The following is a 16,305-nucleotide window of genomic DNA, read 5'->3' as shown; positions in this document are numbered from 1 at the left end:
TGTAAGGACACGGAATACTATTGAGAATTCATTGAAATACTTATCTATTTACCTTCTACCATTGTTCTCAAAAGTATTTTATTTTTTGTCTCCTGATTATCAGTAACCCGAATTTCTCTTTTAGCTTTGACCAAGGACTCAGATTTTTGGTGAAACACATATAAGTAGCCAAAGGCACAAAACTAACTTAGCCGTTTGAGAACAATATTGTTGCATCTGAAGGTTCATGTAGAATAAAAGGACTGAATTGATTTATCAATATTAAAGGATGGTTGATGAGTCATGACATAGCTATCTACTGCATGGTAACTTTTTAAATTTTAATTTTAATCTTCTTCTTTTCACTTTCTGTGACGAACGATCCATAAATCTTGGTTTTTTGTCACTTTCTATGGCAATCGATCCATAAATAGCGAGATAGAAAAAATATAAAAAAGGTAAAGAAGATAAAAGAAAAGTGGAATCTCAACACCGGTGGCGAATTCAGAATTTTAAAGTCATGGGTAATTAATTGTCAAAATTCCAAAAGAAGAAGAATTTTTTTTTAGTTATAAGCGTTCACTCAATCTATTTGTCTAAATAGTTTTGTGTCTATGCAGATTACTAAATACGATCAAAGTTAATGGGTGGTTAAATACCCACAAGTGTGTATGTAAATCCGCCAATGCTCAACACGAGTACCCAATACCTACTCGTGCTCAATATGAATAATCGAAACTTTATTAGGGTATTTATTATGGAATATTGGTATTCGATACATACCCATGCTCAGCATGAGTACTTGAAATTAACCTCAGATGCCCATACCCATTGAGCTTCTGAAATCGGGTATAACTTAATGGGGGTTCTGAAATCGGCTACCTGTGCACTTCCCTCTATTATAACTTTTAGCCCGCATCAGAAACTATTTATATATATGGTAGCCGAAAAAATGTATAAAATTTGTATAATTTTTATATACTCTATAACATACAGAATGTATATATATACAAAGAATATACAAATTGTATACATTTTTTTGGCTATTATTTTTACCACGGCTATATAGTGTTATTTTTACTTAGTCAGTAGTGCCTAGTTTTGAGTAAGAAGAGAACCACTCTACTTTGCAAGTGGGTTAACGAGTGGATTTATGTGCTAGTCCTAAGTAGAAGGCCCGTAGTTTCAATTTATTCTAGGCACATTTTTTCTTTAACTAGGGGATTATATCTCGAAAATGAATTTCTATTTTTGTTTTATTTGTTCTTGTTTCTATTGTCTCGTATAGATTAGGGTGTTTTGTGGCAAATCTCATATGTATGTGGCTAGTCTTCATTTTAAAAAAAATCAAAGTTCTAGCATAGAGATGGAGGAGTTAAGCTAGACTCCAACCTGCATACTCCAAAAATGACGATTACACGGAGGAAGGCATAAACCTTGGCCTCAATTACACTTATTGGTGGAATCCAATCTAGATTGCAGTTGATCACAGAAGAATTCTTTGAGAATATAATGGAGGACACCTCCTTACAAGTTGGATAGTTCATATCAACCAGAACTACATACAATCAAGTCATAAGCACTCTAAGCAATACAATATCAAGTGATATCATCAATTACAACAAAGTGATTTCTTCTGGACCTGAATCGAAAATTTGGTAATTATCTTGATCTAACTTCTTTAGACAAGAGGGGTTGCTCTGATGGTAAGCAACCCCCACTTCCAACCGAGAGGTTGTGAGTTCGAGTCTCCCCAAGAGCAAGGTGGGATGTTCTTGGAGGGAAGGATGCCGGGGGTCTATTTGGAAACAGTCTCTGTACCCTAGGGTAGGGGTAAGGTCTGCGTGCACACTACCCTCCCCAGACCCCACTAAGTGGGATTATACTGGGTTGTTGTTGTTGTTGTTGTTGTTGTTGTTGTTGTTGTTGTTGTTGTTGTTGTTGTATCTTGATCTAACTTCATTGAAGCTCTAACCTAGCTTTCTGGGCAACGAAACACCTTTATTGAAGATAGCGTAATTGTGTGAGTTTACTCCCAGGTTAGCAAGTTGATCTGCGACCGTGTTGCCTTCTCTAAATGTATGTGTAAACTTGAAATATCCAGTGCTTGTTACCTCCCAAATCTGCTCAATAATATGTTTGATTTGCCAAGAAGGTATCATCCTTCTATTAATCATGTCGACGGTTAAACCAGAATTACTACATAACTTAACACCATGCAATAATGCCTTGGCTTCTGCTAAATTATTACTACACGGGCCATAGAATTCTACAAAAGCTTTCATTATGTTGCCGTGGTGATTGATGATAGGCTATAATTGCGTATTTTAGTCACTTATTACGCTCTAATTTATTGTACTTTAATTGAGTTTGAGCTTTAATCGCTAGTGTTTTGCGCTCATGGTGTGTTTTATGCCTTGTAGGAGTAATTCCGAGCTATATAGATGTTATGGAATGAATTCTAGTGATTTGGAGCTTTGAAGTCTGAGTAAAAGCCCCAGGAATTAAGCCGGGATCGTGTTCGGGGGTCAAATTTGATAGTTAAGAACAAACGGAGACTCGAGTAGGTATATTGCGCACTGTCTAGTAAAATAGACATAGCTCTTTGCTCTGAACTCCATTTGGGCTATATAATATATGGTTGGAAAGCTAACTCAAAAGCTACAACTTTCATGTTTTATGTTTTTCCAAATTCCAAACGGAACAGGATGAAAAATGCGGTCGAAACCGCTACCGCGGACCGAGACGCGGACTGAGGCAGTGCACTGGGAAAATACCGTGCCCGGACCGCGAGCCTCCAGACCTGAAAAATTATCCTTTTTCGCGTAGGAGGAGGTATGATTGTTCGGGCCCGACCCTACTTGGTATATATACATGGAAAAATAGTATTTTAAGAGGTTGGACATACTTTTGACACAGATTCGACCTAAGGAGGCAGAGACACAATAGGAGCAAGGCGGAGAATTCTTCTACGAGTTTTTCCTTCCTCTTCCTATTTTTTCATTGTTGGATATGACTTTTAGTATTGTAGTTTTACATACTATTATGAATAGCTAATTTGTTATGGGAGAATTACATTCCTTGTCACTTGACCCAACAACCCATTAAAAAATGGCCCATGTTTAAAGCCCTTACCCAGTATAGCCTAGGTTGTACATAATTTGAAAATTAATCTTCACCGGTTAGCCCACCCCTTATTTCTTTGTTCCCCTTCTTTCTTCGTTCCCTTTTTTTTCGTTCTTCTTCTCCTTCCCACATCAGCCTTTGCACCACAAAATTTCTCTAGTATTGTTATTCTCCTTCAATTCTTTTCTGGATTTCAATGGTTAACTAAGGATTTGAAATAAAAGTCACCATTACAAGTGGTTCGAAGATTCGATTTCAGAAATTGAGTTTCCCAATTGTTAGTTATTTGGAATGGGTATTGTCTCAATTGATTGGAATCATCAAGATGAGTTCAAAACTTAAATTTCAAGTGATTTGGAGTAGATTTAGGCTGTATTTGAGTTCAATTTCAGAAATTGAGTTTTTAGATTTGTTAGTTGTTTGGAATGGGTGTTGTCTCAATTGATTGGAATCATCAAGATGAGTTAAAAACTTAAATTTCAAGTGATTTGGAGTAGCTTTAGGCTATATTTGAATTAAATTTCAGATGATACCCAAGGAAGAAGAAGAACATGCTGTGAAGCTCCACTAATTGTATAATAATGTATAAATAGTATATAATAGTGTATAAACACATCTTATACACTATTATATCCAAGGTTAATACATTATTTAAAGGTATTTGGTGAATTTCTCGCATCTTCTTCTTCTTCTTCTTCTTCTTCTTCTTCTTCTTCTTCTTCTTCTTCTTCTTCTTCTTCTTCTTCTCATTCTTCTTATATACCTATATACATAGTGTATCAAGAATATTTTCACTCTGTGATTATACATCTTTTATACAACTATATATATATATATATATATATATATATATATATATATATATATATACTGTACCTCTTTTTATAAAAGTATATAATATTGTATAAAAGTGTATAAGCATCGCTGATGAAATTTTTGTACGATTTTCACTTGCAATTCTTATATAAAACTAGTCCAAATCTCCAGCAAATAACTTCAAACTTTATGTACAACCTACTTAGACTATTTCTAATAAGTTCAAACAATATCTACTCCAAATTTCTCACAAAATCATAATCGAAATTTAACAAGATTAGCATTAAAGGAGATGAGATTTTAGGTTTCTCGCGTCTGTTTTTGCGTTTTGAAGTTGTGATAGGTATGTATAAACTTGAAGATATACAAAATTTTAAAAAAAAAAAAAAACAGAGAAGCATTGGTTATGGAAGAAGGCACGAATGAGTGTTGACTGAATGAGGAACTAATTTTTTTTTCAATTTTGTTTGCATATGATTCTTTTTCATTAATTAATTATGGGTGAAAAATGAGGAGAGAGCTACAATAGGGGTAGGTAGGAATGAATGAGGTTATTATAAATTATAATTAGAGGGAATGGAGAAAGAAAAGATCTTATTGATATTTGGCTACACATTTGCAAACTTGTAACTAGGCTAAAATAGTGCAAAGTCAATTTATGGAGTGTATTATTCTGTAATTTTGTCATTTGTTATCTAGGATTTTGATGGAACCTTTTCTAGGATAAATTCTTGTTATGTTTTTATATAACTAGTTTTAGTGTACGTGCATTGCACGTGCATGAAATATCAGTCAATTAAAACTTGTATACAAGAAAATTCATTATGTAAAATATCAAATGACATTAAAATAAGATTCTTAAAATAACTATCACTTTAATGACAAAAATAAACGCGATCACATAAGTGTAGTATGGATATTTTCTGAACTTGCAAAGATAATAAATAATTGAGTTAAGTTGCTTATATATTATTTATAATTATAGGTACTTTATTATATGAGATAATAACACGTTAGTATATTGTTGAATCTAACCTAATTTCTCTTTCATAGATGATGTTGTTGGTCCTAAAAAGTTAAATTATTTATTTAATGATATAACAAATATAATTACTCTATCGTCTAATCATTGACGCGTTTACTTTATAATAATGAGAATAAATTACCAAGAATATTTAATCAAAGATGTAGATATGTAATTTTTGACTCGCACACTTTTAAAGTTAGTTTTAATATTCTTATATTTTAAAATATCTACTTGAGTTATTATGCAATTTTAACCTATTTTATTTTTAATTTCAAATCATAAAATTAAAAAGAAAAAAGAAAAAAAAGAAAGAAGAAAAAAAAGTTTCAATTTATCTTATCATATATGTTTGCTTTTATTTTATTTATTTAAGTTCATTAGTATTTTTATAGTAGTACTATGCTAAGTTTGCCATGATTTTTATATTTTTATTTTTAGTATAATCCTCGAAAAATACAATATATATATATATATATATATATATATATATATATATAAATAATTTCATGTTTTACTTTATTTCTATTTAGTTTAGGTTATTAATATTTTATGGCCATATATTTATTTTACCATGATTTTCACTCTTATTTTTAATCTATATAAAACATGATATATTAAAAAATATATGGTTTCATATCATGTAGTTTATTTAATTAATTGGAATTAGTTTAGTTTTAATTTAAAAGTTTGAGTTTGTTATTTAATGGACTTTAAAAATTAAAGAAGTACAAATTTAAAGCTCCATTTCTACACAAAAGGAAGCCCAAAATCGGACAACCTAAACCAACCCAATACCCGACCGAATCCAACCCATGACCCGCCCATAACCTGTCTGACCCATCTCCCTTTTGTTTTAATCCTAGCCCTTCACCTATCTCCCATCCAATGACCAAGATTTATCCTCACCTTAATATAAAAACCTAATATTTCTAAACCCTACCCTAATGTAACACCACCCAGGGGGCGCCCCCCTTCATCCTGTCCCAACCGTGCTTCAGCCATAGTAAGACCACCAAAAAAACCTTGCTCACTCACGGTCCCCCCCTCTCCTTTCCTTCTTCCACATCATCAAGACCATAACGACCTCTGACCAGAAGATTTCATCCCTCTCACGCGCTCTTCGCTCACACGATCCGTTTGAGGCGAGAGAGGATGAATGGCGAGCGTAGGATTGAGTTCTAGCTCGATCTACTCCCTCCATTTGTCCCTTACTTGCTTCAACAAATGGATTTGGGAATTTTGAAGGGTTTTTCGGATTTTCTTGGAGAAGAAGAATAGAAGTTTCTAGGACTCCTGTAAATTGGGGTTATTTGGACGGAAAAGGGGGGATTTTTGGAAAAAGAAGAAGAAAAGAAAAGTACTAGGGTTTTATATTGGGTTTCCAGATTTTTCTTCGGATTTTTGGTTTTTTCTCATAAAAAAAAATCAGTTTCTTCTTCTGGATTCTTGATCGAAATGGAGTTGAGCTGAGGTTCGAGGTTCGATATTAGTCGCCAAGCTGAAGTTCCGTCCGAGCTCCTGTCCGATTCGGGTTCCCGTTGTAGCTGCGGTTTCGTGTTGCTCGTGTAATTGCTGAACCTTTGGATAAATTGAAATTCCAGTTTTCAGGTGCATTTCTCCCCTTAATGATTTTACTTCTTGGTATCCTTAAGTACGATAAGAGCTATAACGACTTAATCTCCATTGTGATAGATATTTGGTCATATTCTAGTATAGGTCGTGTTTGGAGTTGGTTTCTAGTTGCGATTTATGTTGAAAAGAGATATTTGTCGATCTGTGCTTGTTGTCCAATGCGATATCTTGTTGTTTGATATGTTCGAATATGAGTAATTGAAAATTAAAGCGTCTAGATTATATTCGAGTCTCCATATTAGATTCGTTCGTCTTTGGCTTATTGACCTATGTTCCATTCACTTCCGTTGGTTTGTAATCCCGTCCGGTTTTCATGTGTTTCAAGTGACAGCTTAATTCCTTGCTCATTATGTTGCTCTTTTTGCGTTCGAAATCGCAGAGTATTTCACGCTTTGCTCTTTCTGTTGATTAAGCGATTGATTGCATGGCTAAGTATAAAAACAAATCACTCATTGCTTTCGATCTTGTAAGCTCGTCTAGACTGTTAAGCTGCTAAAAACTACCCTGTTTCGCATTGTTTAGGCAGCAGAACTGCCTAGTTTCGAGGGTACATTCTTCATTGTATAGCACTGTTGGTTCGCATTAGTTCTGATTTGCTGAATTTGTTTGATTTTGCGATTGTTGATCAAACCGGAAAAACTGGTGCATTCATAAACAATTTCTCAAAAAAGCTTTCATTTGTCTCCCTCTATTCGAACTGACTTGCATCTAGCTTTATTTGAATGTGAAATTTCCAATTCAACGTTTCAAAATTGGCACTTCTGATGAGTTCCATAAAGTTACGTTAGGTTCAAAATGTGTTTGTTTCAATCATAGTCATTTGGTAGTTTGATCATTATTTTGAAAGATTCACTGTGTCATTGAGTTTTGATAGAGTCATTATATGCCAAGCCAATTTTCATGAGGATTATAGTCTAAAGTTTCTGCCAGTTTGCTTGCTTTTCAAAATTGACATGAGTCAGTTGAGATATAGAGGGCTCTTATCACATTTTGGGTCTGCTACTTTCTTTCATTTTCATTCTTATTTCATCAGGTGATTATATCCTACTCTCTTTCCGTGCATGTCAATTGTTTGCCATTACCTTTGTGTATGGATGAATTGAGTGAATTATTTGAAAAAAAAAAAACTGTTGGGCCGTGGGGGTTGGGAGAAAGGCTTGGCCCATTAGTTTTAATTTGCTTACTTATTTAGGACTTAGGCTTGGTCTACATACATGAAAATGATGAGTTAAAAGAACATGCCCCCGAGTTGAATTTCTTTTAGTTTTTCTTTTATCTACTTATTCTCGTTTTATTATTATCCGCTAGGAGCATGATTAAGCCGGCCACATTTGGACAGGCAAGCCTTAGGATTTTTATTGGTTTCGAGGCGAGAGGTCGTTCCCTTAGTTAAATTTATCCGGGGAATGCCTCGAAGGATTTGTATATATTTTATTCCGGGGTATGCCCCGAAGTATTTGTACTTGGAGATCGATAGCAGAATTCGTATTATTTTTATTTTTATTTTTATTTTCACTTTCATTTTCTTTTTATTAGGTGGGGACGACCTCGAGCCTCATGTGTGTTTATTTTTTTTATTTTTCTGTGATTTTACCTCAACTTGAATATTTTAAAATTCGATTAAGTCAAGTATGCAACCGTACTAGTTACGAGATGTGGGGAGAGCCTAACACCTTCTCCCCAAGTCAATTGAACCCACTGACCCGAATCTCTGGTGTGGACTTAATTTGGGGTCCAAAGTGTTTTAAAAGGAAAATTATTTTAAAAAAAAATGGTGACCTGGCACACCGAAGCAATGTCAGCTGGCGACTCTGAGTTATTTCCTTTTGAACACAATTTTGTCACTTTTTTTAATCAAAAACCCTTTTCAAGCGTTGCTCAATCTCTTTATTTATTTAAGAGGGTTAGCGAGGTTATTGAAGTTTGTTAAAAACGGGGTGTGACAGCTCTGGCGACTCTGCTGGGGAGCTGCAGGTTCGAGCTGATATTTGATCTTGTTGGCTTCTAGGATATTCAGTTGAGGTGTTTGTTTTCTTTATTTGCTTTGTTTATTTGCTTTGTTTGTCTTATTTCCTTGTTTCGTTGGTTATTTGTTTATCGCTTTTCTTAATGTGTTACTGTTTTATAAACTGTCATCATCTGCATAACCATGGGTATTCTTTCTGCAACAAGTCTCGGAGTACGCGTCGCGTGCACGAACTCTTTGTTGAGTCACCCTTAATTTAGGAGGGGGGCCGTCGGACGTATGGAGTGGGTGGAAAGCTTGAGCAGCCACCATCGACCATACGCTCCCCCGAATTGCCTTGTTAGTGAACCCCAAACTTAGGTCAGCCTTTAGGTCATTTTTATTTGCATCATGTCATTTAGACCTAACAGGGCTCGGTCCCAGGTACCGTGTCTCTTTGTAGGAAGCCTATCCAAATTTTGTCAAAATGGGCCAGTTGCCCAAAAAGACATTCAATCATCCCTATGTGATACATGTTGCATCTTTGAGGGTAAAAAGGTCATTTGGCGGACCGATGCTTGGGAAAGAAGGGTGAAAGACGAAGCAAGTAAGGTCCAGTTATATTTTTCTTTCACTATTTTTTTTTTAAAAAAATGAAAATAAAAAATCCAAAAAAGATTTTACATTTTCCCATTATTATTTTTCTTTCACTATTTTTTTTTTAAAATGAAAATAAAAAATCCAAAAAAGATTTTACATTTTCCCATTATTTTCCAAAAATTCAAAAAAAAAAAAAAGAAGAAAGATTTTACATTTTCCATCATTTTCCAAAAATTCAAAAAAAAAAAGAGAAAAGAAAATCCAAAAAGAGTTTACATTTTCCATCATTTCTCAAAAAGACAAAAAATATGGTTTTTCCAAATTAGTTGCATTTTTTTTTACAAAGGCTTTCTCCCATGACCAATCTTCCCGAACTACGCGAACCTGATTCTCGTCTTCTGGGGAGGGATACGTAGGCAACCCACATAGGGTCCGGTCTTCCTATTAGGTCCTAGGTTCTTGGCTTCCGGGGTCGTAGCCAAATCTTGCATGTATAGCCATTTTTGGCCACTTTGGCCGTTTTTGCAAAAATAGAAGTGTTTTCTCAAAGTAGTTTGTTATCTCTGGTCTTAGGATCTTGAGTCTACAATAAAGTGTCCTCTTAATTCTAAGGTTCATTCCTGTTAAATTTGCATGTCTAGCCACTTTTGGCCACATCGACCATTTTGCAAAATAGGGTTATTTTCGCAAGAGTGACTCAATTACCCATATCTTAAGATCTTGAGTTTATAACTCGGTGTCATATCGCTTTAAGGTCCATCCATGTCGTGTTTGCGTCCCTAGCCACATTTGACCACATCGGCCATTTTTGCATAAAGGGTCCATTTCCGCAAAATAATTTTTTAAGACCATGATTGTCGGGATATTAGAGTCATGTAAGCTTTAAATGGAGTATTTCTCAAGCATTAGGGGTCAACTTTGTCAAGTTTGCGCTAATAGCCACTTTCAGCCACTTAGGCCATTTTGCAAATATAGCCAAGTTGTGTCCTGCATTTGTCCATTAGGAAATGTGGTGGGGTCACGTAGTGTCCCGAGTTTCTAACCATGTTTGCTTCATTCAGGTATGGACGCGCTGATTCGATCCAAAGTGCTGATGGTAGTAAAGATTCCTAGGAAGTTGATCAAGTGGTGGAAAATATTTTCATCGTTAGAGCAGCATGAGTTAATGCAGAAATTGGGCACCCTAACTTCCCTTCTTGATATCACACCCCGCCCAGACCTAGTGGAGGCGATGCTGACTTATTGGGATCCGCAAAATTTCAGATTTGGAGAGTGTGAGATGACTCCTACCTTGGCGGAAATGTCTGGTCTCACTCGTTTAAGCTATATGGGCAAGGACATGATACTTCCCCGAGACCACTCTAGGACAAGATTCCTCAGCGACCTAGGCCTGAAAAGCATTTAAAATGTCTCGAGCAGTCCTGTATATCCTTGGATTATTTGTTTGCTAGATTTGGACCACAAGATAGTTTTGACGTCCTTTGGGACGAGTTCTGCACAACCAGGGCAAAGTGGCAAAGACGTCGCCTCGAAGCTTTCAGCCTTGCTTTGTTGGGATTATTGGGTTTTCCATTAGATGAGAGGCACATTAGCACCCGTCTGCAGTCAGTGGTAATGACACTATTTCATGAGAAGCAATGCAAAACCGTTACCGTTGTGCCGATGGTCTTAGCAGGGTTGTACCGAGCCCTGAGTGAGGTTAGGGGAGGTGTCAGATATTTTGAGGGGAGTAACCTTTTGCTACAGCTGTGGATGATAGAGCATTTGCACACTGCTTCCTTACTTTGTCCCATCGACCGTGCCTTGAGGGATCGGGTGGTATGCATCGAACGTAGGATGAAATATCCTAAGTTTGCATACCCAGTATGCATCACGGCTTGGATTGAGTTCCTCGGTTTGAGGACAAATGGGAATGTTTTGTGGGCTTACCTTTGGCTACCTTTGGATGATATCTTGGTAGGGTGCCTCATGCAGCCTTTCTTGATACTGATAGGACTCAAGTGTGTCAGACCGTACATTCCCGATAGGGTAATGTGGCAATTGGGCAGAAGACAAGAGGAGCCTCCAACTTTGAATCTTCGGAGGCACATCATAAATTTTAGCAAAAAAACGGCTGATAAAATCAAGTATGTGCAATACTGGAACAATGCAAAGAGGATTAAGAAAAATACATTAGTAGAGGACGTCGGCAGGCCCGAGTGTACTCAGGAGTACTTGATTTGGTTACAGTCCGTCCCGCCAGGGGTCAGCACCCCATTGCCAGCACAACTTAGGGTTCGGGCAGATGATTTTGAGGAGGCATCGGACCAAGATCCCTGGGATAAGCTTGAGTTGATAAAGTCTCAGTTAACGGGATTGGCAGCAAACGTGGAGCAGCATGGCCAGTATTTGTTTAGGGTCGGCCTTCAGGATGCGGGGGCACACGCTAGGGCCTTTATTCCCAGCATCGGTGTTTCTTTACGAGGCAAGTTACAGAGTTTGAGCATGACGGACAGCCTAGGATCGTCCCAGCTAGGACCGTCGCATTCAGGAGTAGCTTGAGGAATCATTCTATTTAGGTGTTTTGAGATTGTCGTATGATGTCTTTTATTTTCGTGTCTTTTCTAGAAGTACTGAGTCCTTTAGGTAGTGTCAGAGTCTGTCGTAGTGTAGTTGAGTCTGTCATGTCTTTCATTATCGTATTTCCCTTTGTATTTTAATATCGAAAAGTTTAAATGAAAAATCCCAAAAAGATTTTGTTTTCAGTTTATTTTCCACCACTTCTCCAGAACTACGTTTGGTCTGATTTATGAGGGACATGATACGTAGGCAACCTACATCGGGTTCGATCAAATCATTTTTGGTTCAAAATAAAAAGAGAAAGAAAAAGAAAAAAAATGATAAGAGGTGTTGGAAAAGAAAGAGAAAAAAGGATTGAAATGAGCAAATTGGGATGATGCCATATGACCCTGCGACCCTCAAAGCCATTTTAAAACCATTAATTATTGCTAGGTGCATTGCATGTAATGTGATATTACTATTTGATAAATGCTCTAACGCTAACATGATGGTTTTGTGTTGTTGTCCTCTATTATCTCTATTAAAGTTTCAGGAAGGTGGTTAGTTTATTGGCATCCTGGCAAGTCATCCATACAATACCCGGTCAAAGCGTCAAACAGTCATGGCTAGCAGGGAAACAGACACTGGAGTTGTAGACCCACCAAGGGAGATTGTTGAGTCAGAATCGGAACTACAATAGGAGGTCTGGAGGTTGAGGCATCAGATGGCAGAAATGTATCAAGCCTGGATTAAGGGACACCCTCCACCCACGTTCCCTACCAACTACACAGAAAATCCTGCTTCCATTCCACCACTCTCTCAATCCCAGATGCCCAATACCATTGATCTTTCCCCAAAACACGCACCTGGCTTTACCCCTTCCACAATTACCCCGGCACTTCAGCCGAAACTGTTCATGCTCTGCCAGCCAAAACAACCTCATACCTTGCTCCGGCATCTGCTCCTATTTTTGTACCCCCTCCACAAGCTACCCTCCACCGATCCTCTAGTGAGCCTGCATTCCCCGCTACAGATGCCCATTACTATGCACTGGAGCCCACCTTCAAAGTCCCAGATCCTTACTCTTACACTCCCCAATTTGAGCCTCATGTTGAAACTGACAAACCACCCAAGAACGCAGAGCAAGAAGAGATGTTTAGGAAGGTACAGAGTCTGGAGAAATTATTGAAAAATATGCAAGGGTTAGGAAACCAAGTGAGTGTGGCCTAGAAGGATTTGTGTCAGTTCCTCGATGTCCAAGTGCCTGCCGGGTTCAATATGCCCAAGTTTGACTTGTATGACGGACTTGGGGATCCTGTAGCTCATCTGAGAGGTTATTGCAGTAAAATGAGAGGCGCCGGGGGAAAAGTCGAATTGTTAATGGCATACTTCAGCCAAAGTCTGAGTGGGGCAGCTTTAGAATGGTACACCCGCCAGGACGCTAGTAGGTGGTACACCTGGGACGATATGGCTCAGGCCTTTGCCCGGCACTTTCAATACAATATAGACATTGTTCCAGACCGCCTATCTTTGACCAAGGTGGAGAAGAAACCCAGTGAAAGCTTTAGAGAATATGGGTTCCGATGGAGGGAGCAAGCTGCACGAGTCAATCCTCCGATGGAAGAAGACGAGATGGTTAAATACTTTCTTCAAGCCTTGGAGCCCACTTACTATGGCCACTTGATCTCAACTATTGGTAAGTCTTTCAATGATGTGGTAAAGATGGGAGAAATGGTAGAATAGGGGCTCAAGTCGAGTAAGATCATGAGCTATTCTGCTATAAAAGCAACCACCCAGGCAATCCAGAATGGTACCGGAAGTTTGCTAGGCAAGAAGAAGGAAGATGTCGCTATAGTTGTCTCCGGATCATGGCATGGCCAGAGGGGTTCATCTCATCAATACACCCATCCTCGACCCCGACCTCAAACCTACACCCAAGCTCCATATAATCCACCTCAACATTACTTTTCCCCACAAAACCCCCAATACTCAGCCGCGCCATCCTAATACTTTGTTCACCATGCACAGTCATATACTTAACCCCCTCCTTACCGGCAATGGCATGCTCCAGCCCCGCGGAATACCTATCCATCTCCACAAAATACCTATCCACCTCCACAACCCTACCAAAACCCTACTGGTTCAAACTTTCGACCAAGGCTGGAGTATAGAAGAGAGAGGCAGCAGGGAAAGCAAACTTTTACCCCGCTTGGAGAGACTTATGCTAGTTTGTTTCAAAGGTTAAATTAGTTGGACGTCTTGAGGCCGATTGAGCCAAAGATACCGAATCCCCCTTCAAAGAACCTCGACTATTCCATAAGATGTGCCTATTGTTCTGATGCTCCAGGGCATGACATAGAAAAGTGCTGGTATTTGAAATCGACAATCCAGGAGCTTATTGATACCAACCAAATTGTAGTCCAAAGCCCAGACGCCCAAAACCCTTTGCCAGCCCATGCAGAGACGCATATGATTGAAATAGTTCACAAGGACGGGGAGCCCAAGAAGTCTTCTAATACCGTCATGATGATTCAAGCCAGTGAAAGTAATTTGGTTAAAGCTCTCAACTCTACCAAAGCGAAGCCCTTGATAGTTGAAGGGGTGACAGAAAAGCCGAGCTCGAAGCCACCAGTGTTGGTCGTGAAAGGGCTATCAAAAGATATTGGGGCAAGTCCGGGAAGTTCAAAAGTGGTAGTGCCAGGGATTCCAAGTAAGCCTGTCATAGTTGTGAAAGGGGCTCCTATTACCCCTATCATCATTAAACCAGTAACCCAGCTGCTAGTGATGGATGCCAAGGCTGTTCCGTAGAACTATAAACAAGTGATAGTGACATACAAAGGAAAAGAAATAGAGGAATAAATTAATGAAACTGGAGGATTGACTCGTTCTGGGAGATGTTTCACCCCAGAAGAATTAAGGAAAGCCAAGCCATTCAAAGATAGCCAAATGCCAGTAAAGAAATCGGTCACCGAGGAAAAGGCTGAGGAGTTCCTGAAAAGGATGAAAGTACAGGATTATTCCATTGTGGAGAAGTTAAAGAAAACACCAGCTCAGATTTCTCTTTTGTCTTTGTTGATACATTCAGATGAACTTCGCAGGGTCTTGATGAAGATTTTGAATGAGGCACATGTTCCTGATAAGACCACAGCGAACCACTTGGAAAAGATAGCTGGCAGGATCTTCGAAGCAAATAGGATCACTTTCTCGGACGATGAACTTCCTATGGAGGGTACAGAACACAACCGAGCTCTTTATCTCACGGTGAAATGTGAAGATTCTGTTATCTCAAGGGTATTGGTTGATAATGGCTCTAGTGCGAATATTTGTCCCCTGTCTACTCTGCAAAAACTGAAGATTGGCACCGAAAGAATCCACTTGAACAGTGTGTGTGTCCGAGGCTTTGATGGAGGAGGTAAAGATTCTATTGGAGATATAACGCTCGAATTGTCAATAGGGCTTGTTGAGTTTACCATGGAATTCCAAGTGTTAGATGTGGCTGTCTCCTACAATCTGTTGTTGGGTAGGCCCTGGATACATGCTGCTAAGGCAGTCCCGTCTTCTCTACACCAAATGGTGAAGTTTGAATGGGACACGCAGGAAATAGTTGTGCACGGTGATAAGGACTTGTCAGCTTGTAATGACACAATTGTTCCGTTCATCGAAGCTGAAGATGATAAGGGACCTTGGGTCTATCAGACTTTCGAAACAATGTCCGTTGAGAAAATTCCTGAAGGAAAATGCATTCCGGGTCCTAAGCTATCCTCCGCGTCCGTCATGGTTGCAAATGAAATGTTGAAGAATGGTTTTGTGCCGGGCAAGGGTCTGGGCTCATCTCTGTAGGGTATTGTGCATCCAGTGCGCCCCAGTGGGAATCCTGGTATATTTGGTTTGGGATTCATGCTCACAGAGAAGGACGTGAATAGGGTTAAAAATCTGAAACAGAAGGTATGGTCGTTCCCCAAACCTGTCCCACACATCTCTAAGTTTTTTGTCAAGCCAGGGGCTGAAAAGCCTCCAACTTCCTCAATCCCAAAACCTGTGGTCGATGTTGATGAAGAGCTGATCAAGAGGTTCCAAAGTTTGTTCGAAGAAGTCAATATGGTAGAAGTTGGTGAAGGCTCTAGTAAAGCAAATGTGCAGCTCGTTGGCCCAAACGTGAAGCTTAGCAATTGGGAAGCTACTCCTCTCCCCACCAGGAAGGAGTTTTGGTAGTTTACTTTGTTTTCCTTTCTGTTATCTGGGTTATTCCAGGGTTGTAATCCAGAATTTTGGTTTTGCTTGTTTTGATGTTCAAACACTTCTATCCTTTTATTTTCAATGAAATGCAATTTTCCGTTTTCCGTTATTCTTAATAGTGTTTTATTTTGTTCTTTTTTCTTTTGTACAGTTCTTTTTATGATGGTTGCAGTGACATGACATGCATGAAGAGTTTTCAGCCGAGTCTTAAAAGCCAATCTAATTCTGAAAGAAACAGTCCAAGAAGTAGAATATAATGATGAAATAAAATATGATGAAGAAGCAGCATTTGAGGAAATCAGTAAATAGCTAAAATAATTTGAAGAAAAACCAAAGCCTAATTTGAGTGAAATCGAAGCAATCAATTTAGGGGACCAGGATGATGTTAGGGAAACCAAGATAAGCG

General features: G+C 38.4%; 1 protein-coding gene across 1 annotated transcript; it reads left to right on the top strand.

Moving 5' to 3' along the window:
* Positions 1 to 12,941: 12,941 nt before the first annotated feature.
* Positions 12,942 to 14,471, top strand: LOC138876380 (uncharacterized). Its single transcript, XM_070155293.1, has 2 exons — positions 12,942 to 13,359; positions 14,011 to 14,471. The coding sequence occupies exons 1-2, from the start codon at positions 12,942 to 12,944 to the stop codon at positions 14,469 to 14,471; spliced, it is 879 nt and encodes a 292-aa protein (XP_070011394.1).
* Positions 14,472 to 16,305: the final 1,834 nt, after the last annotated feature.

Source organism: Nicotiana sylvestris, chromosome 8, assembly GCF_000393655.2.
Source record: "Nicotiana sylvestris chromosome 8, ASM39365v2, whole genome shotgun sequence".
Lineage (NCBI taxonomy): Eukaryota > Viridiplantae > Streptophyta > Magnoliopsida > Solanales > Solanaceae > Nicotiana > Nicotiana sylvestris.
The sequence above is the reverse complement of the archived record's forward strand: the minus strand, read 5'-3'. Positions and strand labels throughout refer to the sequence as shown.

Excerpts from the sequence above, each read along its gene's own strand:
- LOC138876380 (XM_070155293.1), top strand. The coding sequence starts at position 12,942 with ATGCCCAAGTTTGACTTGTATGACGGACTTGGGGATCCTGTAGCTCAT. Across the intron at positions 13,360-14,010 it reads CCACTTGATCTCAACTATTG|GGCATGACATAGAAAAGTGC; the intron begins GTAAGTCTTTCA and ends CTGATGCTCCAG.